Consider the following 23,584-nt stretch of genomic DNA (forward strand, 5'->3'; position numbering starts at 1 on the left):
TCAGACAGATTGTGTACAAATGGAGGAAATTCAAGACCATTGTTACCCTCCCCAGGAGTGGTCGACCAACAAAGATCACTCCAAGAGCAAGGTGTGCAATAGTTGGCGAGGTCACAAAGGACCCCAGGGTAACTTCTAAGCAACTGAAGGCCTCTCTCACATTGGCTAATGTTAATGTTCATGAGTCCACCATCAGGAGAACACTGAACAACAATGGTGTGCATGGCAGGGTTGCAAGGAGAAAGCCACTGCTCTCCAAAAAGAACATTGCTGCTCGTCTGCAGTTTGCTAAAGATCATGTGGACAAGCCAGAAGGCTATTGGAAAAATGTTTTGTGGATGGATGAGACCAAAATAGAACTTTTTGGTTTAAATGAGAAGCGTTATGTTTGGAGAAAGGAAAACATTGCATTCCAGCATAAGAACCTTATCCCATCTGTGAAACATGGTGGTGGTAGTATCATGGTTTGGGCCTGTTTTGCTGCATCTGGGCCAGGACGGCTTGCCATCATTGATGGAACAATGAATTCTGAATTATACCAGCGAATTCTAAAGGAAAATGTCAGGACATCTGTCCATGAACTGAATCTCAAGAGAAGGTGGGTCATGCAGCAAGACAACGACCCTAAGCACACAAGTCGTTCTACCAAAGAATGGTTAAAGAAGAATAAAGTGAATGTTTTGGAATGGCCAAGTCAAAGTCCTGACCTTAATCCAATGGAAATGTTGTGGAAGGACCTGAAGCGAGCAGTTCATGTGAGGAAACCCACCAACATCCCAGAGTTGAAGCTGTTCTGTACGGAGGAACGGGCTAAAATTCCTCCAAGCCGGTGTGCAGGACTGATCAACAGTTACCGCAAACGTTTAGTTGCAGTTATTGCTGCACAAGGGGGTCACACCAGATACTGAAAGCAAAGGGTCACATACTTTTGCCACTCACAGATATGTAATATTGGATCATTCTCCTCAATAAATAAATGACCAAGTATAATATTTTTGTCTCATTTGTTTAACTGGGTTCTCTTTATCTACTTTTAGGACTTGTGTGAAAATCTGAGGATGTTTTAGCTCATATTTATGCAGAAATATAGAAAATTCTAAAGGGTTCACAAACTTTCAAGCACCACTGTATTACTGGTTTATTTTTAAAATTTAACACAAAATCCCTTCAATCCTGCAGCAGACTGAACCTGAGACTCTGAGATATCGATGATCAGATATTATCAGTGGTATTAAAATGAATAAACAGTGTCTCAGTGATGACTGACTGATTATGAACTGCGTGTTGACCGCTCACCTCCTCCTCGGGCACGCCGAACTTACGCAGGAGCTGTTTAGCATTTTTGAGTGAAAGGCGTCTCAGATCAGCGTCTGTTCCTGTTACTGTCTTCTTCACAGGCTGAGGCTCTCGCTCGTCCTGACACACACACACAAACACTTTATCTGTATCTTTACATCTCTGTGTGTGTGTGTGTGTGTGTGTGTGTGTGTGTGTGTGTGTGTGTGCGCGCGTGCATGTTACCTTCTGCTGCGTGGGTTTGTTCGGTACTTTGACGTAGCTGAATCCCTCTCCACAGCCGGTGGGATCTGCAACTCCAGTGACCTCCAGCAAACACTTCCCATTCATCGCTGCAATAAATGCACGCGTGGTGTTCCATGGAGCTGTGCGCACCTACAAACATGCGTGCGCGCACACACACACACACACACACACACACCAATAAGACCCAACAGAAAAAAAACAACCTCTGGGGTGTAACTGAGTGTGTGTGTGTGTGTGTGTGTGTGTGTGTTTTCATTCATGCTTACCATTCAGATGATACAAAACACACACACACGATGCACTGACCTCATCGTCGATCTTCATCTGGAAGTCTTCCTCGTTTTCTTCCTCTGGAGCAAAGAAGGACTTCTCACCATAACCAGCATCCTAACACACACACACACACAGATTAGTGAGCATGTGTATGCATATCAGAGTGTGTGTGTGTGTGTGTGTGTGTGTGTGTGTGTGTGTGTGTGTGTGTGTACCTTGAGCCTCTGCTCTGCTACCAGCATGCTGTAATAAGCGCAGCACTGCTCAGGAGACACCATGGCTCTGATCTCCTCCTCTGTAGGCAGCCGGAAATCCGGCTTCAGCACCCACCAGTTAGAGTCCATCCCTACAGACAGAGGGAGCGACAGACGTGGGGTGAAGATGAGACCAGGACAGAACAAGTGTAAACATCATTAAACATCCTATAAGCTAGGTTCCTATAGACTGAAACTGCTTTACACTAAGCTAAACGGCGCTGAGCGTCGCACTCGGCGTCACTCAAACTCACACCTAAGAGGTCATGCGGCTCTTCTGTTTCTATCTTTACTCTGCGTATAGAAATGTCTTCATTATGTTTCTCCTCCAGCTTTACCCGTCCTTCCTCCCCAGTATGAGCTACAATACCAGCTCTCCCTGCCTGTCTGACCTGCCCTAACACACACACACACACACTTCAATTCACAAGAGTTTGAAGGATTCTAATGTCTGTGATTTGTGACACTACACACACGTGTGTGTGTGTGTGTATACACATGTGTGTACACGTGTGTGTGTATACACGTGTGTGTACACGTACGTGTGTGTACGTGTGTGTGTGTGTGTACGTGTGTGTGTGTGTACGTGTGTGTACACGTGTGCGTGTGTGTGTACACGTGTGCGTGTGTGTATGTACACGTGTGCGTGTGTACGTGTGCGTGCGTGTGCGTGTACGTGTGTGTGTGTACGTGTGTGTGTGTGTGTGTGTACGTACGTGTGTGTGTGTGTACGTACGTGTGTGTGTGTGTACGTACGTGTGTGTGTGTGTGTGTGTGTTTACCGGTGCGTTTGAAATCTGCGCAGAGTTTGAGGCGTTTGCGGATGCTGCTCTCAGAGTGAGAGGGAAACGCCTTCTTTATATCCTCCATCCGAATCCGTCTCGGCCGATCCTTACTCTTCCAGAACAAGCGATAGATAAACACCTGGAGAGAGACAGACGGGAGAAAAAGAGAGAGATGGGAGAAACAGAGAGACAGACAGACAGGGAAAAGAGAGAACGAGACAGAGAGAGACAGACGGGGGAGGGAGAGAGAGAGAGACAGAGAGAGACAGACGGGGGAGGGAGAGAGAGAGACAGAGAGAGACAGACGGGGGAGGGGGAGAGAGAGAGACAGAGAGAGACAGACGGGGGAGGGAGAGAGAGAGAGATGGGGAAAAAAGAGAGAGAGAGAGAGAGAGAGAGAGAGACAGACGGGAAAGAGAGAGACAGACAGATGGGGAAAGAGAGAGATGGGGAAAGAGAGAGAGAGATGGGGAAAGAGAGAGAGAGAGAGACAGAGAGACAGGGAAAAGAGAGAGATGGGGGAAGAAAGAGACAGGGAAAGAGAGAGAGAGATGGGGAAAGAAAGAGAGACAGGGGAAAGAGAGAGATGGGGAAAGAAAGAGAGATGGGGAAAGAGAGAGAGAGACGGGAAAGAGAGAGAGAGATGGGGAAAGAAAGAGAGAGAGACAGAGAGACAGGGGAAAGAGAGAGAGATGGGGGAAAGAAAGAGAGACGAGGAAAGAGAGAGAGAGACAGAGAGACGGGAAAGAGAGAGATGGGGAAAGAAAGAGAGACAGAGAGACAGGGGAAAGAGAGAGAGACGGGGAAAGAGAGACGGGGAAAGAGAGACAGAGAGAGAGAGAGAGACAGAGGAAAGAGAGAGAGAGAGAGAGAGAGACAGAGGAAAGAGAGAGAGAGATGGGGAAAGAGACTGTTTCTCCATCATCTGCTGTTCCACAGAATGTCCTCAACAGGTGCAAGATGACATCATTAAAACATGCACACACACACACACACACATCCTCAATGAGTCGTCCCAAGTGCTACTATCAGCCGTCTCCTAAATCACACAGTGTGGACGAGAGATAGTGTACTGTTTATTCTAAAAAGTAGAGAGACACTGTGTGTGTGTGTGTTACCTGTAGGAAGTCCCGGATGTGTGTATTGGCCCGTTTGGAATTGGGTCCGGGGACTTCATACAGAGGACACTCCTGTCCCACTACAAATATGTCCAACACTTCACGGATGAAGTAACCCTGACGAGTCCGGAGAATAAGGAAGTCCGTCTCCGGCATCTTGTGCAGGTAGATGGGAGCTCGGAACAGGTTATTCTCAAATGCCTGGAACACACACACACACACACAGTTCTGAGTGTGGAAACAAAGACAATATTTTAATGTGTGTGTGTGTGTGTGTGTGTGTGTTACCTGCAGCAGTTGTCCAGGATGGAGTGATCCCAGGAAAGGAGAAGTGTGGCAGTACACAGTCTCTCCATACTTATAGTCTGGAGCACCGGGATCTTTACCAGGCTTCTGCGCGCGCGCACACACACACACACACACACACACAGTATATAGAGTACATTACAGCCACAGCACTGTTTAACTCTGGACTCTTATTTGTTGGTTAATCCTCTAACAGCAGCTCTGACAGTAGTGCAGGTTTATATTAACGCTCTCACTCCGATACGTTATGGTTTCTATAGTAACAGCTCATTCACAGGAGCGTGTCCAGCAGAAACACATGTCTGTGTCGTTTCTGTAAGGAGTCTCCAGTGTGAGTGCTGTGTAACAGTCAGAGCTGGAACTGTAAGTTCTCAGACGTCTTCAGGACCGAGGAGTTTACACTTCTGTACAGTTTCTCAGGAACACGATGGAACAAGCTGCGATTATTTTCTCTTATGAGCTTCAGGAGGGAGAATAAAGAGAGTCTGATGAGTGAACAACTGTTTACAGCTGCTATAACATCAGTGACAACAGGAACTCACTCGTCTCGCCAACACTCCACATCACTAAATGCAGTTATAAACAGAACAGATGGTTCTGCTTTATTCCCTCTGCTAGCTGTGTTGGAGGTTCTATTTCGTTTCTACTGACCGCCAGAGGCGGTGCTTTCAGCACATGGATATCCATCACACGAACGTGCAGGTCGAGTAATAGTAACAACAAAGTCATGTGTGACCTGGGTGACGTCACCCCGTGACCCCGGCATAAAAGACCGGTAAACCCAGGAAGTGACCTCTTGCATCTTCTCGCGTTTGCAGGTTGCGAGTTGGAAATTGGACAAAACGCGTGTTAGTTTCGTTACCCGTAGGGTTGGGGCTGTGCTTACGCACCCTCCAAGAAACTGCGTTAAGTCCACCAATTCTTTTCTCTTGTCGCTATATTCGTTGATTTGTTACTCCGTTAAGCTGAGCGCTCTCGCTCGGTGGAGTTAGCTGATTAGCTCTCCGAGGCGTGTCCTCGCCGCTGGAGGCCGGCTTGTTTTCGTTCAGGTAAGTGGTTTTCATTCATTTAAATTAAAGCGGTGTTTCTCGCCGCTGTTATCAGTTCTGTGGCGCACGGCGCCTATCCTTGTTAATATTATCAACCGCTTTGTTTTGTGTAGCCTTGTCTCCGGCCTGCTCACGGGCCGGCTGTCTTGTGTGTTGTATTCGTATTGCTGTTACTCCGTTAAGCTGAGCGCTCTCGCTCGGTGGAGTTAGCTGACTAGCCCTCCGAGGCGTGTCCTCGCCGCTGGAGGCCGGCTTGCTTTCGTTCAGGTAAGCGGTTTTCATTCATTTAAATTAAAGCGGTGTTTCTCGCCGCTGTTTATCAGTTCTGTGGCGCACGGCGCCTATCCTTGTTAATATTATCGACCGCCTTATTTTGTGTAGCCTTGTCACCGGCCTGCTCACGGGCCGGCTGTCTTATGTGTCGTATTCGTATTGTTTGTTACTCCGTTAAGCTGAGCGCTCTCGCTCGGTGGAGTTAGCTGACTAGCCCTCCGAGGCGGTGTTCTCGCCGCTGGAGGCCGGCTTGTTGTCGCTTAGGTAAGCGGTTTTCATTCATTTAAATTAAAGCGGTGTTTCTCGCCGCTGTGGCGCACGGCGCCTATCCTTGTTAATATTCCCGACCACGGGTGTGTTCGCCCGGTCGTTTTCATTGCCGCCTGATTGTTTATTTTGGGATACTTACTTGGGGTGTTCTCGCCCTATTTTTTAAGTTCCCTTCTGCCAGCCAGGTGTCATGGACCTACTCTCTCGCTGCGCCAACTGCCGGGCCCCCCTCGAGCCGGAGGACGGCCACCGCGAGTGCCCCTCGTGCCTGGGTATTGATCACCTGCGGCAGGGGCTGACGGACATGGCCTGCGCAGACTGCATGTGCCTGAGTGTGGCTGCGCGGACCGCCAGGCTGGCTCGGTTGGATCCTCCGTCTGACATCCCCCGGGCCTCGGGGGGACAGGACATGGTGCCGGCTGCAGCAGCGGGGCCCAGCAAGCGCCGTGGGGCTCCCCCACGCGTCTCCGCTTCTAAGGCGAAAAAGAAGCGCTCGGACGATTTGGCTCGGAAGGTGGAGGTGATGTCCACCGAGCTGGAGGAGATGAAGGCCCTGCTGGCGAATCTCCAGCCTCCGCCACAGGGCAGCAGTGTTCCCGCAGCCACCCCTTCTGCCTGGCAGCCCGACCATTCACCATCACCACCGCTTCTGTCACCGGCCGTTGATGCACGCGGCCTGGATGAACTGTCGATCCGGGCGTCGGAGAGCTTTGACTGCGGTGGGTCTGTTGGTCACGACCCCACCTCTCCGGCCGGTTCCCAGGCCACCAGCCATGGCACCGCGTCAGCGTCGGAAGGCGGACGCTCATCCATCCAGCCAACGCTGAGGGCTGCATTGGCCCGTCTGGGGTTGGACACGCCCCCGGTGGCCCAGCATCAGAGCGCTTTCTTCAGAGGTTCCACACAGCCTTCCTCGTTGTCTGTTCCGCCCTCGGCCCCATACATCGAGGAGTTACAGAGGTGTTGGGCGGACCCTAGACGCCTTTCCCACCTCCCTAGTGACTGCAGGGCCCTGGCAGCAATGCAGGACGCCCCTACCTACGGCCTCCAGCAGATGCCCAACATTGAGCCCTCCGTGGCTGCCCTCGTCCTTTCGCCCAACGAGGCTCTGCGGCCTGACGCCCGATGCCCCCGCACCCAATGCCGTGCGACCGACGACCTCATTGTGCGGGGATACGACACGGCGGCACGAATGGGTCGTATTGACAATTCCATGTCCCATCTGCTGCTGGCCCTCGCCCAGACGCTGGAGGGGACAAGCGCGGCATCACGGGAGCTGTGCGACGCGGCTCTCCAGGCCTTTGCCTACTCGTCGCGGGAACTGGGCCAGCTGATGTCGTATCTCACCCTCGCCCGCCGGCAGATATGGCTGGCACAGTCCCCTCTGGCCGAGCCCGACCGCCGTGTGCTGCGCTCTCTCCCTGTTGTCCCCGGGGAGCTGTTTGGCGAGGCCACTCAGCAAGCCCTGGACCGGAGTGCCCAGGTCGTCCAGGCGCGGCAGCAGTTCGCTGGCCTCCGCCAGGTCCACCGCCATGGCAATACTGCCCAGTCCTCCAGGGGGCCCACACCGACTCTGTCTCGGCCACGCACCCGCCAGGAGACCAGACGGGTTGATGACTTTCGTCGCCCCACCACCTCCCGGACCCGCGGTGCCGCCCCCTACACCCAGTCCGCTCCTCGTCGCCCCCATGATGACCGACGGGGGCGCTCTGGACGGCGCTGACATCAGCGCGCCAGCGGTCGGCCGCTTTTCCAGCAAACAGCTCCAAACCTGGAAAGCATTGACCCCAGACCCCTGGGTGCTGGTGACCCTCACCGAGGGTTACCGCATCCAGTTCTGCCGCCGACCGCCGCGTTTTCATGGGGTCAAACACACCACCGTGAGCCATCCGGGGAAGTCCCTCGTCCTCCGGCAGGAAATCTCCACCCTCCTGGAGAAAGGAGCAATCTCTCCCGTCGACAGGCAGAGACAGCAAGGTGGGTTCTACTCCAGGTATTTTCTGGTTCCGAAGAAGGACGGCGGTATCCGCCCGATCCTCGACCTGAGGTCCCTCAACTCCCACTTGAAGACCATGAGATTCCGCATGCTGCGTACAGTGGATGTCTTACACCACATCCAGGCGGGCGACTGGTTTGCCACCATCGACCTGAAAGACGCCTACTTCCATGTTCCCATTGCGCCACACCACAGGCAGTTCCTGCGGTTTGCCTTCGAGGGCCAGGCTTTCGAGTTCAATGTTCTGCCCTTTGGGATATCGCTGGCACCCCGTGTGTTCACCAGGTGTGTGGCAGCGGCATTGGCACCACTTCAGGCAAGGGGTTTGCGTGTCCTGCCTTACCTGGACGACTGGCTCGTCTGTTCACGGTCAGCAGCTCAGGCCCGCACCGACATCGCGACTGTGCTCTCACATGTCGCAGAGCTGGGGCTCAGGGTGAATTACAAGAAGAGCTCGCTGGTGCCCAGCCAGGAGACGACTTTCTTGGGCATGCACCTGGACTCGAGGTCGTTGATGGCAACCCCCTCCCAGACCAGGATCCACAACATCCGCCTGCTGCTTGGCCGCTTCGGACGGGGCAGGTCACTCGCCCTGAAGACCTTTCAGCGCCTGCTGGGCATGCTTACGGCAGCCTCCTCTCTGGTCCCGCTGGGACTCCTGGACTTACGCCCGCTTCAGAGGTGGCTCAACGATCTCCACCTCCACCCGGTGCTGCACGGGCACAGGCTCGTGAAGGCGACGGATACTTTTTTCAGGCTCCTCCGTCCATGGAGGAGGAGGGCTTACCTTCTGCGGGGTATTCCGCTGGCGGCTATCCCCTCCCGGAGGGAGGTCATCACCACGGATGCTTCCCTGGGAGGCTGGGGTGCAGTCTGGCAATGCCGGACCGTCAGAGGCCACTGGAGTCCAGGGCAGCGACAGCAGCACATCAACGTGCTGGAGCTACGGGCTGTGTTCCTCGGCCTACAGCACTTCCTCCCAGGCCTGGCCGGCAGACACGTTCTGGTGCGGACGGACAACGCTACGGTAGTGTACTACATCAACCACCAGGGAGGCACCAGGTCCCTCCAGTGCTTGGAAGTGGCCGGCCAACTTCTGCGGTGGGCCCATCGACATCTCTTGAGCCTGCGTGCCATGTACTTGCCAGGCACCGCCAACAGTGCAGCGGATCTGCTGTCCCGCCAGGACCCCGATCCCGGGGAATGGAGACTCAACCCAGCGGTGGTTCTCGCCATCTGGGAACGTTTTGGCAAGGCAGAGGTGGACCTCTTTGCCTGCCAGGAGTCGACACACTGCCCTCTGTGGTTCAGCCTCCACGGCCCCAGCTCCCTGGGCCAGGATGCGCTGGCGCATGCTTGGCCGAGGCAACTGCTGTATGCCTTCCCCCCTCTGCCGCTGATTGTGCCAACCCTACACAGGGTTGCGATGGACCACCACGGGCTGCTGCTTGTCGCCCCTCGGTGGCCGGGCCGAGTGTGGTTTCCCAAGTTGCTGCAACTTCTGAACGGCGACCCCTGGTGCCTGCCAGTGAGGACGGACCTGCTATCACAGCTGGGAGGGCAGATCTGGCACCCGGATCCAGCCCGTCTGTAGCTCTGGGTGTGGCCGCTGAAGGGCCGGACCCCCTGCTAGGTCTTTGCAAGCCGGCAGTGGTCAACACCATTGCAAGCTCTCGGGCACCCTCCACCAATGCCCTCTACGCCAACAGATGGAGGCTTTTCTCCAACTGGTGCTTAACTCGGGGGGAGGAGCCTACATGCTGCCCCCTGCCGACCATTCTACTGTTCCTCCAGTCTCTGTTTGATAAGGGTCTTACTCCTGCCACCATCAAGGTCTATGCAGCTGCCATCTCTGCTCAGCATGCCAGAGTTGGGGGAAGGACCGTGGGGTCCCACCCCTTGGTGGCACGTTTTTTGAAGGGTGCTCTCCGGTTGAGACCCCCCCGACGGAGCCGGGTACCCACATGAGATCTTCACTTGGTGCTGCAGGCTCTCTGCGACGCACCGTTTGAGCCCCTGCTCACGGCAGACATTTCATGGCTCTCCCTGAAGACTGCTTTTCTTCTGGCCATTACATCGACGAGGCGCGTCGGGGAATTACACGCGCTGTCAGTCAGTGGGGAGTGCCTGCAGTGGCACTCCGGCGACAGTGGGGTCACTCTGTGGCCTAACCCCTCTTTCCTCCCGAAGACCCTCTCTGCTACCTTCGTCAACCAGCCCCTTAGCCTTGCGGCGTTCGAGGCGGGCCATGGTGAGAGGTCGGAACTTTTGTGCCCAGTTCGCGCCCTCAGGGTGTACGTGTCCCGTACAGAGGGCTTCCGTAGGAGTGACGCCCTGTTTCTGTGCCACACAGGGCCGAGGAGGGGTCTGGCGCTCTCTAAGCAGAGGCTATCCAAGTGGATAGTCGAGGCCATATTACATGCCTACAGGCACAGTGGCTCCCCGATTCCTCCGGCTGTCAGGGCGCACTCTGCACGGGGCGTGGTGGCCTCATGGGCATCACTGAAGGGCGTGCCCCTTTCAGACATATGCAGCGCAGCCTCCTGGGCTTCCAGCTGCACCTTCACCAGGTTTTACCGTCTTAATGTCGTCCCACATAATCCTGTGGCGACGGCTGTCATTCCAGGCCCGTCGCAGCAGCACTGAGTACGGGTAGGCACTCCTAATGACCTGGTTGGTATTAGTCATCCATGTGCTGAAAGCACCGCCTCTGGCGGTCAGGAGAAACGAAATAGAACGAGGGTTATGTATATAACCACGGTTCTATGAGTTTCGGATGACCGCCAGAGCTTGGCAGTCACTCGGAGTGTACACGAGAAGATTTGCCAAGAGGTCACTTCCTGGGTTTACCGGTCTTTTATGCCGGGGTCACGGGGTGACGTCACCCAGGTCACACGTGACTTTGTTGTTACTATTACTCGACCTGCACGTTCGTGTGATGGATATCCATGTGCTGAAAGCACCGCCTCTGGCGGTCATCCGAAACTCATAGAACCGCGGTTATATACATAACCCTCGTTTTGTTTTCACTTCCGTTTGTTTGTTCCCAATGTAACTCATGAAGTAGTGAATGGATTCTGATGAAGTTTGGTGTACAGCTTTTGTATTATCTGAGGTTCCAGTGATTTGATTTTGGTGTTGATACATGGCTTGGTGGCGGTTTGAACTCAACCCAGTGCCTTTGGGTAATAAATATAAAATTGTAAGTCGTGATCATCTGTGTGTGTGTGGGGTTTTTTTTTTTCCCTATACTTTCTTTCTGTCTGTACTATGAAAGCTAAGTCAAACCGGAGTCAAATTCCTCGTGTGTGTAACATATCTGGCAATAAAGTGCTTCTGATTCTGAAAATGCACTATTCCAGTTAATCAAGTCAAGTTTATTTGTGTAGCGCTTTTAACAATAAACATTGTCGCAAAGCAGCTTTACAGAATTTGAACGACTTAAAACGTGAGCTAATTTTATCCCTAATCTATCCCCAATGATGAAGCCTGTGGCAACAGTGGCAAGGAAAAACTCCTTCATGTCGTCTGAGGGAGAAACCTCGAGAGGAACCAGACTCAAAAGGGAACCCATCCTCATTTGGGTGATAACAGACAACGTGATTATAACGTTTTTAACAGTTTTAATATGAAGACAGTTTCGTTGATGTTATAAACTCTTCATTGATGGAAACTTGAGTGCAAAACTGTTCATGACAACTGCAGTCCTAAAGTTACATTTCTCATTTATCTAAAACTTTAATTTGATTCAACTGACTGATCACATGACCAGGTGAAGCAACGACTCACCCTCTTGTAGTAGTTTTTGATCTTGGTTGCCATGCCAACCTGCAGCATGAGGGGCGGGTACTCCTCACTGTACTCTGCCAGGATCAGGTCTCCATCTTTACCTGTTAGATCCTGATTGGTGCGCATGAAGAACATGTCCCCGCCCCCTGAGGCCTGTCGCTCCTGCTCCCTCATCTACACACACACACACACACCATGAAGAACATGTCCCTGTGATCTGAACTGGTCATTTCTGCTCTCACACACACACACACACACACACACACACACACACACACACACACACACACACCTTAGCCTTCTTCTTGATGTGTTTGAGGAGGGGCTGCACTGGGTGAGGTCCAGGCTGAGACAGGGAACCGAATGAGTACTTCTTGAGTGAGGGACGGTGGAACTGACGCAGCTTCATTGGGCCCATGTGGGTCGGGAAGAACGGCTGCCTCAACTCCAACGCCGGGATAGAGTGCTGCAGAGAGAGAGAGAGAGAGAGAGAGAGAGAGAGAGAGAGAGAGGAGGAATTCACACTAATGTACCTGTAGCTGCTGGAAGACAAGGACAGTGTGTGTATTTTTACCCCACCTGAATGATGTTACCCCCGAACGTGCCCCTCAGACCCTGCTGTTTGGGGTAGTAGAACTCATCATTGGACAGATTCCAAGGGTCTTTAACCTCTGGCTGGGACATATTCTACACACACACACACACACACACACACACACACAGAGGACTGTGACACTCACAATACACACAGTCAAAAACTAACAATAAAAAGATTTTTTTAAGTGATTGGGACACGCCCACAACGGGCAGGTGGGGGTGTTCAACCTGTTGTGGTTCCTCTTTAATGACGCCCGTTTTCCCGAGCAAAATGCGGCTCTTTTTCAGAGACGACTCCTTCTTATTCTCTTTAGATGGAGAGTGAGATGTCCTTTCCTCCTTCTCACTGGGGATCTCTGTATATACACACAGGCACACACACACACACACTAACTTTTATTCAGGATCAAAAATCAAAAGGGCTTTGATGTAGAAAAGAGACAGAGTGTGATAAAAAAGGTTAAAGGTTACCCAGTATGATGTTCTCATCATTGGGGTCAAGGGTCAGGACAGGAGGAGACAGCAGATGGGCCATGTTCTGATCGTCCCAGATGATGATGTCTTCCCATCGTCCATACACAAGCTCCTCATTATCGATCGGGAAAATGGAGTACCACAGCGCATCGCCCTCATGGGAAACTACAAACACACACACACATTTATTTATTGGGATTTATTATGGTACAATAAGGATAAAACGTGAATTATGGGATAAAACTCAAGTCTGTGAGTTATAATATATAGTATAGTTATAATAACTGTTATAGTACAGTTATAACAGTTAATCAGTTACAGTATGATTAATATAGCGAGATTATATGACCGGTATAATACAGTTATAATGTATAACAATTATAATTATAGTTCTAATATAGTTAGTTACAGTTTAGTTATTATATAGTTATAATATATTGTTGGGGTTTTCAGATTAAAGGTTATGATTGAGAAGTAATGAGTAATTATATTTACTGGGGCAGTGAGGCGTGATTTGGGACACGCCCACAGTGTTTAGTGTTTCCTCACCTTCTTGACTGTGCTTATCACGTTTGGAGCCCGTTATAGAGGGAGTTTTGGGAATGGGGGGTGGAGTTGGGGGTATCAGCTGGGAATTGCTCCGACTCAGACCTAAAACACACACAGCAGACATGGCTGATCACTGAAGAAGAAATATACTGACACTAAGTGTTGCTGCTAGTGAGTGCATGTGCATATATATACGTATGTATGTATGTGTGCGCGCGCGTGCGTATGTATGTGTGTATATACCCTGTTGTGCGTTGTAAGCATTAGCATTGCGAGTCATGCTGGAGGGAAGCCACCCTGCCAGACTGGCCCTCTGGGTCTTAGTGCCCTTGTGTTTCACATCCTCTCCGTTCCAGATGATGTCGTCCTCCCACTGCAGCTGTGTGACCATGAGGAAGAGCTCGTCCTCCAGCTACACACACACACACACACACACACAGAGAAAACATGTGTATGTATACAAACCTCTGTATGTGTGTGTGTGTGTGAGAGAGAGATACACAGACCTCAAATTGCTGCTTGTCTTGTTCGCTGCTCTGCTCTGCGTCAGGTGTGTGTGTATCGGTGTGTGTTTCAGTGAGCGCATCTGCGTGTGTTTCAGTGTGTGTGTCAGTGTTGTCCTGGCGCAGTGTGAGGCCATAGTGAAATCCCACCCCATCCTCGGGCACGCCCAACATGTCGTACCACAGCTGAGCCGGACCGTAGCGCCACTCGGCTACACGCGGCCTCGACTCACACACACCCTCACCCTCACACACCACTGACACACTCTTACACTCCACCGGCGCCATCATGGAGATCTATAAACACACAGAGAGAGAGAGAGAGAGAGAGAGAGAGAGAGAGAGACACACACACGCAGTCACTGTGTCCATATAAAAAAATAACAGCGGTGTTGAAATGACTGAATTCTCATGAGCTTGTTGATTCTGCTGTGAGCAAGTCACAAACAGAATCAGAGTGTCACTGTACCAAGTACAACAAAATTAAAAGCTGACCTTAAAAGTGCAAGAGCACATAGGAATAGAACAGACAAAAAAAAAAAACCCACACAAGACCACATAAAATAGAACAGTACCCAAAGCACACAACACACACACACACAACATACATCTTTAAAATATATACTATACACACACAAAGTGCATATTGTATTTGTTATTATTGCACTATTGAGGTGGATAATTAATGGCAGATAATAAATAATACGGAACAGTCAACAGGGAGTGGGTTTAGTGCATGTTGGCATTCACAGGGTTATGGCTCTAGAGATACAACTGTTCTCGAGTCTGTTAGTCCTGGACCTGATGCACCTGTAGCGCCTCCCAGAGGGCAGCAGGTCAAACAAATGATGGCTCGGGTGAGAACTGTCCTTAACAATATTCCTTGCTCGGGTGAGGCAGCAAGAGTTGTAGAGGTCGTCCAAGGTGGGGGTAGGGTGGGCAATGATTTTCTGTGCTGTCTTAACCACTCTCTACAGCTTCTTACTATCTGCTTCAGTGCAGCTGGTGGACCACGCAGAGATGCTGTAAGTCAGCAGGATCTCAATGCAGGATCTGTAGAAGGTCTCCAGCAGCTTACTATCCAGATTGTTCTTCCTGAGCACCCTCAGGAAGTGTAGCCGCTGCTGGACCTTCTTGATAACTGTCGTGGTGTTTGCAGACCAGGCGAGGTCTGCAGAGATGAGGGTGCCGAGATACCTGAAGGTGTTGAGCCTCTCTACACATGCCCCTTTTCCACCAAAGCAGTTCCAGGGCTGGTTCGGGGCCAGTGCTTAGTTTGGAACTGGGTTTTCTGTTTCCACTGACAAAGAACTGGCTCTGGGGCCAGAAAAACCAGTTCCAGGCTAGCACCAACTCTCTGCTGGGCCAGAGGAAAGAACCGCTTACATCAGTGGGGGCGGGCGGAGTTGTTAAGACCAACAACAATATAAAGACCACAAAAGATCGCCATTTTTAAGCGACGAGAAGCAGCAGCTGTACAAACACAAAGTCATCCATTATTATTATTGTTGTCATTGTTGCTGCTGCTTCTTCCGTGTTGTTTTGCTTCGATATTCGCGCCAAGGTTTATGCAAACGTAGCGACGTAACTGACGTATACAGCGACGTAACTGACGTGGCTTCCCTTAGCAACGCGAGCTATGGAAAAGCAAACTGGTTCTCAGCTGGCTCGCAAGTTGAACGAGTTGTGAACCAGCACTGGCCCTGAACCAGCCCCGGAACTGATTTGGTGGAAAAGGGGTAACAGTTACCGTTGATGTAGAGGGGGCTGAGGTCAGCTCTGTTCTTCCTGAAGTCAACAATGACTTCTTTAGTGTTTGAGATGTTAGGTAACATGGTTTGTTGAACACCACTCTGTCAGCCTCAGGACCTCGTTCCTGTAGTCCACCTCATCACCTCCTGAGATCAGCCCAACCACCGTGGGGTCGTCGGCAAATTTACTAGTGCCACCTTATTTTGGTGGAGGGGTTTGTGTGCTTGAATGATCCTAGGAGCTATGTTGTCGGGGGCATTACGCCCCTGTTAGGGTTTCCCAAGGCAGACAGGTCCTAGGTGACAGGCCAGACCAAGAGCAGTTCACCAAACCCACTTATGGAAATCAAAAAATCAAGGACCGTGACTTCGCCTGGTATGGCGCAGCCAGGGCCCCACCCTGGAGCCAGGCCCGGGGTTGGGGCGCGTATGTGAGCGTCTGGCGGCCGGGCCTTTGCCCACAGGTCCACAGGGGGCTGGTGCAGTGTGGATTGGGCGGCAGTCAAAGGCAGGGGCCTCGACGACCTGATCCCTGAACACAGCGGCTAGCTGTTGGGACATGGAATGTCACTTCACTGGGGGGGAAAGAGCCTGAGTTTGTGCGGGAGGTTGAGAGGTACTTGCTAGAGAGATAGTCGGGCTCACCTCCACGCACAGCTTGGGCTCCGAAACCCAGCTCCTCGAGAGGGGCTGGACTCTCCACTTCTCTGGAGTCGCTCACGGTGAGCGGCAGCGGGCTGGTGTGGGCTTGCTTATAGCTCCCCAGCTCAGCCGCCATGTGTTGGAGTTTACCCCAGTGAACGAGAGGGTCGCCTCTCTGCGCCTTCGGGTCGGGGAAAGGGCTCTTGCTGTTGTTTGTGCCTATGGGACGAATAGCAGTATAGAGTATCCGGCTTTCTTGGAGTCCCTGGGAGAGGTACTGAGAGGTGCTAAGACTGGGGACTCCATTGTTCTACTGGGGGACTTCAACGCTCATGTGGGCGATGACAGTGACACCTTGGAGGGGTGTGATTGGGAGGAACGGCCTCCCCGATCTGAACCTGAGTGGTGCTTTGTTATTGGACTTCTGTGCTAGTCACAGTTTGTCCATAACGAACACCATGTTCGAGCATAGGGGTGTCCATAAGTGCACGTGGCACCAGGAGACCTTAGGTTGGAGGTCGATGATCGACTTTGTTGTCGTTTCATCTGATCTCCGGCCCTATGTCTTGGACACTCGGGTGAAGAGAGGGGCTGAGCTGTCAACTGATCACCACCTGGTGGTGTGTTGGATCCGCTGGTGGAGGAGGAAGCCAGACAGACCTGGCAGGCCCAAATGTATGGTGAGGGTATGCTGGGAAAGTCTGGCCGAGCACGCTGTCAGGGAGGACTTTAACTCCCACCTCCGGGAGAGCTTCTCCCAGCTTCCGAGGGAGGTGGGGGACATTGAGTCTGAGTGGACCATGTTCTCTGCCTCCATTGTGGACGCGGCTGTTCGGAGCTGTGGCCACAAGGTCTCCGGTGCCTGTCGGGGCGGCAATCCCCGAACCCGGTGGTGGACACCGGAAGTAAGGGATGACATCAAGCTGAAGAAGGAGTCCTAACGGGCCATGTTGGCCTCCAGGACTCCTGAGGCAGCTGACGGGTATCGGCAGGCCAGGCGTGCCGCAGCTCGGGCAGTTGCGGAGGCAAAGACTCGGAACTGGGAGGAGTTCGGTGAGGCCATGGAGAAGGACTATCGGTCGGCCTCGAGGAAATTCTGGCAAACCATCTGGTGCCTCAGGAGGGGGAAGTAGAACCCTGCCACCACTGTTTACAGTGCAGGTGGGGAGCTGTTGACCTCGACTGGGGACATTGTCGGGCAGTGGAAGGAATACTTCGAGGATCTCCTCAATCCCACCGTCACGTCTTCCATTGAGGAAGCGGAGGCTGATGACTCAGAGCTGGACTTGTCCATTGCACAAGCCGAAGTCAGTGAGGTGGTTTGCAAGCTCCTCGGTGGCAAGGCACCAGGGGTGGATGAGTTCCACCCTGAGTATCTCAAGTCTCTGGATATTGTAGGGCTGTCTTGGTTGACACGCCTCTGCAACATCGCATGGCAGTTGAGGACAGTGCCTCTGGAGTGGCAGACGGGGGTGGTGGTCCCTCTTTTTAAGAAAGGGGACCGGAGAGTGTGCTCCAAATATAGGGGAATCACACTTCTCAGCCTCCCAGGGAAGGTTTACTCCAGGGTACTGGAGAGGAGAATTCGACCAATAGTCGAACCTCGGATCCAGGAGGAACAATGCGGTTTTCGTCCTGGTCATGGAACACTGGACCAGCTCTATACCCTTCATAGGGTGCTCGAGGGTTCATGGGAGTTTGCCCAACCAGTCCACATGTGCTTTGTGGATCTGGAGAAGGCATTCGACCGTGTCCCTCGTGGTATCCTGTGGGGGGTGCTTCGGGAGTATGGGGTTCGGGGCTCTTTGCTAAGGGCTGTCCGATCCCTATACAAACGGAGCAGGAGTCTGGTTTGCATTGCTGGCAGTAAGTCAGACCTGTTCCCAGTGCATGTTGGACTCTGGCAGGGCTGCCCTTTGTCACCGGTTCTGTTCATAATTTTTACGGACAGAATTTCTAGGTGCAGTCAGGGGCCAGAGGGAATCCTGTTTGGGAACCACAGGATTTCATCTCTGCTTTTTGTGGATGATGTTGTCCTGTTGGCTTCTTCAAACCAGGACCTTCAGCATGCACTGGGGCGGTTTGCTGTCAAGTGTGAAGCAGCTGGGATGAGGATCAACACCTCCAAGTCCAAGGTTCTCGACCGGAAAAGGGTGGCTTGCCCTCTTCAGGTTGGTGGAGAAGTCCTGCCTCAAGTGGAGGAGTTTAAGCATCTCGGGATCTTGTTCACAAGTGAGGGAAGGATGGAGCGTGAGATTGACAGGCGGATCGGTGCAGCCTCCGCAGTGATGCGGTCGCTTTACCGGTCCGTTGTGGTGAAGGAGCTGAGCCAAAAGACAAAGCTCTCAATTTACCGGTCGATCTATGTTCCGACACTCACCTATGGTCATGAGCTTTGGGTAATGACTGAAAGAACAAGATCGCGGATACAAGCGGCCGAAATGAGTTTCCTTCGCAGGGTGGCTGGGCGCTCCCTTAGAGATAGGGTAAGAAGCACAGTCACTTGGGAGGAGCTCGGAGTAGAGCCGCCGCTCCTCCACATTGAGAGGAATCAGCTGAGGTGGCTCGCAGTGTTTCCCACAGACCAGGTAGCAATGTGTGGTGCTCCACTGTGCCGATGAGGGAATCGTGTGCGGTGGTGTCGTGGCGGTCGGTGGAGTCGGTCATTGGGGTGTATGCAAAGTGTTTACAGCGGGCGGTATTCAAACACACAGTATTTTTCTTCAGAGTCACCTGCTGGGACTATTTTAAAGCTACAAGAAGCATTTGAGATTATTCAGTTCAATCTAAATTCTTTTAAGTTCTTTAAGAGAAGACAGCTAAAACAATTTTTACCAGAACCCTGCCTGGTTTCATTCCTCGACCCAACTTGACATTACAGGGCAGGCCATTAGTTTGCTGGGCTTGATGTTGGTGGAAAACCTGTCTTTTAAATTTATGAAAATTACTTACCAAAATTGAAGTTAAAGTTTAGTTTTTTGCCTTTTTGGTGGCAATCTTTCAATCATTCTTTAGTTGACATTCAATGAATAAATTGCAAAAAACAAGTTGGAGGTTTTTATTTTAAATATTGAACTCAACACTTACCTCAACCAATACTAATCTGGGTTAAAGCAGCAAACATTGAGAGTCAATGAAATTATAACAGTCAAATAAATACGAAGTTATTATTAGCCTATGGGCATCCTACACCCCTCCTAGAACTGCCACCTTATTGTGGTGGAGGGGTTTGTGTGCTTGAATGATCCTAGGAGCTATGTTGTCGGGGGCATTATGCCCCTGTCAGGGTTTCCCAAGGCAGACAGGTCCTAGGTGACAGGCCAGACCAAGAGCAGTTCACCAAAACCCTTATGGAGAAACAACCAAGGACCGTGACGTCGCCCGGTATGGCGCAACCGGGGCCCCACCCTGGAGCCAAGCCCGGGGTTGGGGCTCGCATGTGAGCACGTGGTGGCTGGGCCTTTGCCCATGGGGCCCGGCTGGGCTCAGCCCGAAGAGGTGACGTGGGCCCAACCTCCTGTGGGTTCACCACCCACAGAGGTAGCAGTAGGGGGCCGGTGCAGTGTGGATTGGGTGGCAGTCGAAGGCAGGGGCCTCGATGACCTGATCCCCGGACACAGCGGCTAGCTGTTGGGACATGGAATGTCACTTTGCTGGGGGGGGGGGGGGGAGCCTGAGCTTGTGCGGGAGGTTGAGAGGTACTGGCTAGAGATAGTTGGGCTCACCTCCACGCACAGCTTGGGCTCTGGAACCCAGCTCCTCGAGAGGGGCTGGACTCTCCACTTCTCTGGAGTCGCCCATGGTGAGCGGTGGCGGGCTGGTGTGGGCTTGCTTATAGCTCCCCAGCTCAGCCGCCATGTGTTGGAGTTTACCCCAGTGAACGAGAGGGTCGCCTCTCTGCACCTTCGGATTGGGGAGAGGGCTCTTGCTGTTGTTTGTGCCTACGGGCCGAATAGCAGTGTAGAGTATCCGGCCTTCTTGGAGTCCCTGGGAGAGGTACTGAGGGGTGCTCAGACTGGGGACTCCATTGTGCTACTGGGGGACTTCAATGCTCACGGGGGCGACGACAGTGACACCTGGAGGGGCGTGGTTGGGAGGAACGGCCTCCCCGATCTGAACCCGAGTGGTGCTTTGTTATTGGACTTCTGTGCTAGTCACGGTTTGTCCATAACGAACACCATGTTCGAGCATAGGGGTGTCCATAAGTGCACATGGCACCAGGACACCTTAGGTCGGAGGTCGATGATCGACTTTGTTGTCGTTTCATCTGATCTCCGGCCCTATGTCTTGGACACTCGGGTGAAGAGAGGGGCTGAGCTGTCAACTGATCACCACTTGGTGGTGAGTTGGATCCGCTGGCGGAGGCGGAAGCTGGACAGACCTGGCAGGCCCAAACGTATGGTGTGGGTCTGCTGGGAACGTCTGGCCGAGCACTCTGTTGGGGAGGTCTTTAACTCCCACCTCCGGGAGAGCTTTTCCCAGCTTCCGAGGGAGGCGGGGGACATTGAGTCCGAGTGGACCATGTTCTCTACCTCCATTGTGGACGCGGCTGTTCGGAGCTGTGGCCACAAGGTCTCTGGTGCCTGTCGTGGCGGCAATCCCCGAACCTGGTGGTGGACACCGGAAGTAAGGGATGCCATCAAGCTGAAGGAGTCCTAACGGGCCATGTTGACCTCCGGGACTCCTGAGGCAGCTGACGGGTATCGGCAGGCCAGGCGTGCTGCAGCTCGGGCAGTTGCGGACGCAAAAACTCGGAACTGGGAGGAGTTCGGGGAGGCCATGGAGAAGGACTATCCGTCGGCCTCGAAGAAATTCTGGCAAACCGTCCGGCGCCTCAGGAGGGGGAAGCAGTACTCTGCCAACACTGTTTACAGTGTGGGTGCAGAGCTGTTGACCTCGACTGGGGACATTGTCGGATGGTGGAAGGAATACTTTGAGGATCTCCTCAATCCCACCGTCATGTCATCCATTGAGGAGACTGAGGCTGATGACTCAGAGGTGGACTCGTCCATTACCCAAGCCGAAGTCACTGAGGTGGTTTGCAAGCTCCTCAGTGACAAGGCACCGGGGGTGGATGAGATCCGCCCTGAGTATCTCAAGTCTCTGGATGTTGTGGGGCTGTCTTCGTTGACACGCCTCTGCAACATCGCGTGGTGGTCGGGGACAGTGCCTCTGGAGTGGCAGACTGGGGTGGTGGTCCCTCTTTTTAAGAAAGGGGACCGGAGAGTGTGCTCCAATTATAGGGGAATCACACTTCTCAGCCTCCCAGGGAAGGTTTACTCCAGGGTACTGGAGAGGAGAATTCGACCGATAGTCGAACCTCGGATCCAGGAGGAACAATGCGGTTTTCGTCCTGGTCGCAGAACACTGGACCAGCTCTATACCCTTCATAGGGTGCTCGAGGGTTCATGGGAGTTTGCCCAACCAGTCCACATGTGCTTTGTGGATCCGGAGAAGGCATTCAACTGTGTCCCCTGTGGTATTCTGTGGGGGGTGCTTCGGGAGTATGGGGTTCGGGGCTCTTTGCTAAGGGCTGTCCGGTCCCTGTACGAACGGAGCAAGAGTCTGGTTCGCATTGCCGGCAGTAAGTCAGACCTGTTCCCAGTGCATGTTGGACTCTGGCAGGGCTGCCCTTTGTCACCGGTTCTGTTCATAATTTTTATGGACAGAATTTCTAGGCGCAGTCAGGGGCCGGAAGGAATCCTGTTTGGGAACCACAGGATTTCATCTCTGCTTTTTGTGGATGATGGTGTCCTGTTGGCTTCTTCAAACTAGGACCTCCAGCATGCACTGGGGCGGTTTTCAGTCGAGTGTGAAGCGGCTGGGATGAGAATCAGCACCTCCAAATCCGAGGCCATGGTTCTCGACCGGAAAAGGGTGGCTTGCCCTCTTCAGGTTGGTGGAGAAGTTCTGCCTCAAGTGGAGGAGTTTAAGTATCTCGGGATCTTGTTCACGAGTGAGGGAAGGATGGAGCATGAGATCGACAGGCGGATCGGTGCAGCCTCCGCAGTGATGCGGTCGCTTTACCGGTCCGTCGTGGTGAAGGAGCTGAGCCAAAAGGCGAAGCTCTCAATTTACTGGTCGATCTACGTTCCGACTCTCACCTATGGTCATGAGCTTTGGGTAATGACCGAAAGAACAAGATCGCGGATACAAGCGGCCGAAATGAGTTTCCTTCGCAGGGTGGCTGGGCACTCCCTTAGAGATAGGGTGAGAAGCACAGTCACTCGGGAGGAGCTCGGAGTAGAGCCGCTGCTCCTCCACATCGAGAGTAATCAGCTGAAGTGGCTTGGGCATCTTTTTCGGATGCCTCCTGGACGCCTCCCTGGGGAGGTGTTCCAGGCATGTCCCCCCGGGAGGAGGCCCCGGGGAAGACCCAGGACACGCTGGAGGGACTATGTCTCTCGGCTGGCCTGGGAACGCCTCAGTGTTCTTCCCGAGGAGCTGGCCGAGGTGTCTGGGGAAAGGGAAGTTTGGGCTTCCATGCTTAGACTGCTGCCTCCACGACCCGGTCCCGGATAAAGCGGAAGACGACGAGACGGGCATCCTATCTCAACTACCACATTTTATCTTTATCACATTTTTTGCTGCATTTCCAACGTTATAGGCTGACAGCTGGATGTTCAATATTGATAACGTTATAAGGCTAGCAGTTCATAAAGCTAGCATAAGGCTACCTTTTCTGAATTACATACTGGGCAGGTGTGTCTGAGCACAGTACATCATCATACTAACCTTTGGTAGACTCCAGATATCATTGACCGTCTTCTCTGTGCTAAATATCACACAGCATTGGGTTTTCCTCTTGATAGCCCTCGAGCAGTATGCGTGGAGAGGAGGAGTGAGCGAATCAGCTGCCAGTGTGTGTGCGTATCAATGATGCAGCGATGGTTTATCTACTTCACCAATAAAGCTAATAAAGATGTTTCTTAAAATATTAAGATTTTATGCTTCAGATAGCATCAACTAGGCATCCCCGCGAGTATAACAACATTTTATTTAGGCTAGTGGGAAATCCTTATTTATTGTGAATGTCAAGCCATTATTAATAACTTGCATGAATGCTGAAGCGGGATAAACGGGATAATGCAATAAGGCCGGTTCCTCACATCAAGCTGCTACTGTATGCATCAAAATTGGTTTATAGCCTGATTCAGGGATGTCCATTTCATGTAAGCCAAGAAGGATATGATAAAGCTCATCACGAGCACGACGTAGGCTACCTTTTAAAATAAGGGGTCGGAAGGCGAATCGGGAAGGCTGCATTATTTTTAATTAGCCTAACAGGCCTACTTGCACTCCGGGTATATGCGCAATGGCAGGCCTGTGTACACGCCTCTCCGTCTCTCTCTGTCTCTGTGTGTGGGTGTGTGCGCACGCGCGCGTGAAGGAGAAGAAAGAGCACTATGAATG

The 23,584-nt window shown here is 52.4% G+C and overlaps 1 protein-coding gene across 1 annotated transcript in view; it reads right to left on the reverse strand.

Annotated features, from left to right (window-relative positions):
• Nucleotides 1-23,584, reverse strand: part of taf1 (TAF1 RNA polymerase II, TATA box binding protein (TBP)-associated factor) — a 51,875-nt gene that overhangs the window by 21,876 nt on the left and 6,415 nt on the right. The window contains exons 8-22 of the mRNA XM_060912101.1: nt 13,782-14,075; nt 13,519-13,687; nt 13,276-13,377; nt 12,724-12,891; nt 12,481-12,608; nt 12,235-12,342; nt 11,948-12,121; nt 11,656-11,829; nt 4,261-4,365; nt 3,973-4,173; nt 2,852-2,993; nt 2,031-2,161; nt 1,849-1,929; nt 1,522-1,671; nt 1,297-1,416 (exon numbers count right to left, since the gene is read on the reverse strand). Coding sequence (XP_060768084.1) covers nt 1,297-1,416; nt 1,522-1,671; nt 1,849-1,929; nt 2,031-2,161; nt 2,852-2,993; nt 3,973-4,173; nt 4,261-4,365; nt 11,656-11,829; nt 11,948-12,121; nt 12,235-12,342; nt 12,481-12,608; nt 12,724-12,891; nt 13,276-13,377; nt 13,519-13,687; nt 13,782-14,075 — 2,247 coding nt within the window. The remainder of the gene's footprint in view (nt 1-1,296; nt 1,417-1,521; nt 1,672-1,848; nt 1,930-2,030; nt 2,162-2,851; nt 2,994-3,972; nt 4,174-4,260; nt 4,366-11,655; nt 11,830-11,947; nt 12,122-12,234; nt 12,343-12,480; nt 12,609-12,723; nt 12,892-13,275; nt 13,378-13,518; nt 13,688-13,781; nt 14,076-23,584) is intronic.

This window comes from Neoarius graeffei, chromosome 28, assembly GCF_027579695.1.
Source record: "Neoarius graeffei isolate fNeoGra1 chromosome 28, fNeoGra1.pri, whole genome shotgun sequence".
Lineage (NCBI taxonomy): Eukaryota > Metazoa > Chordata > Actinopteri > Siluriformes > Ariidae > Neoarius > Neoarius graeffei.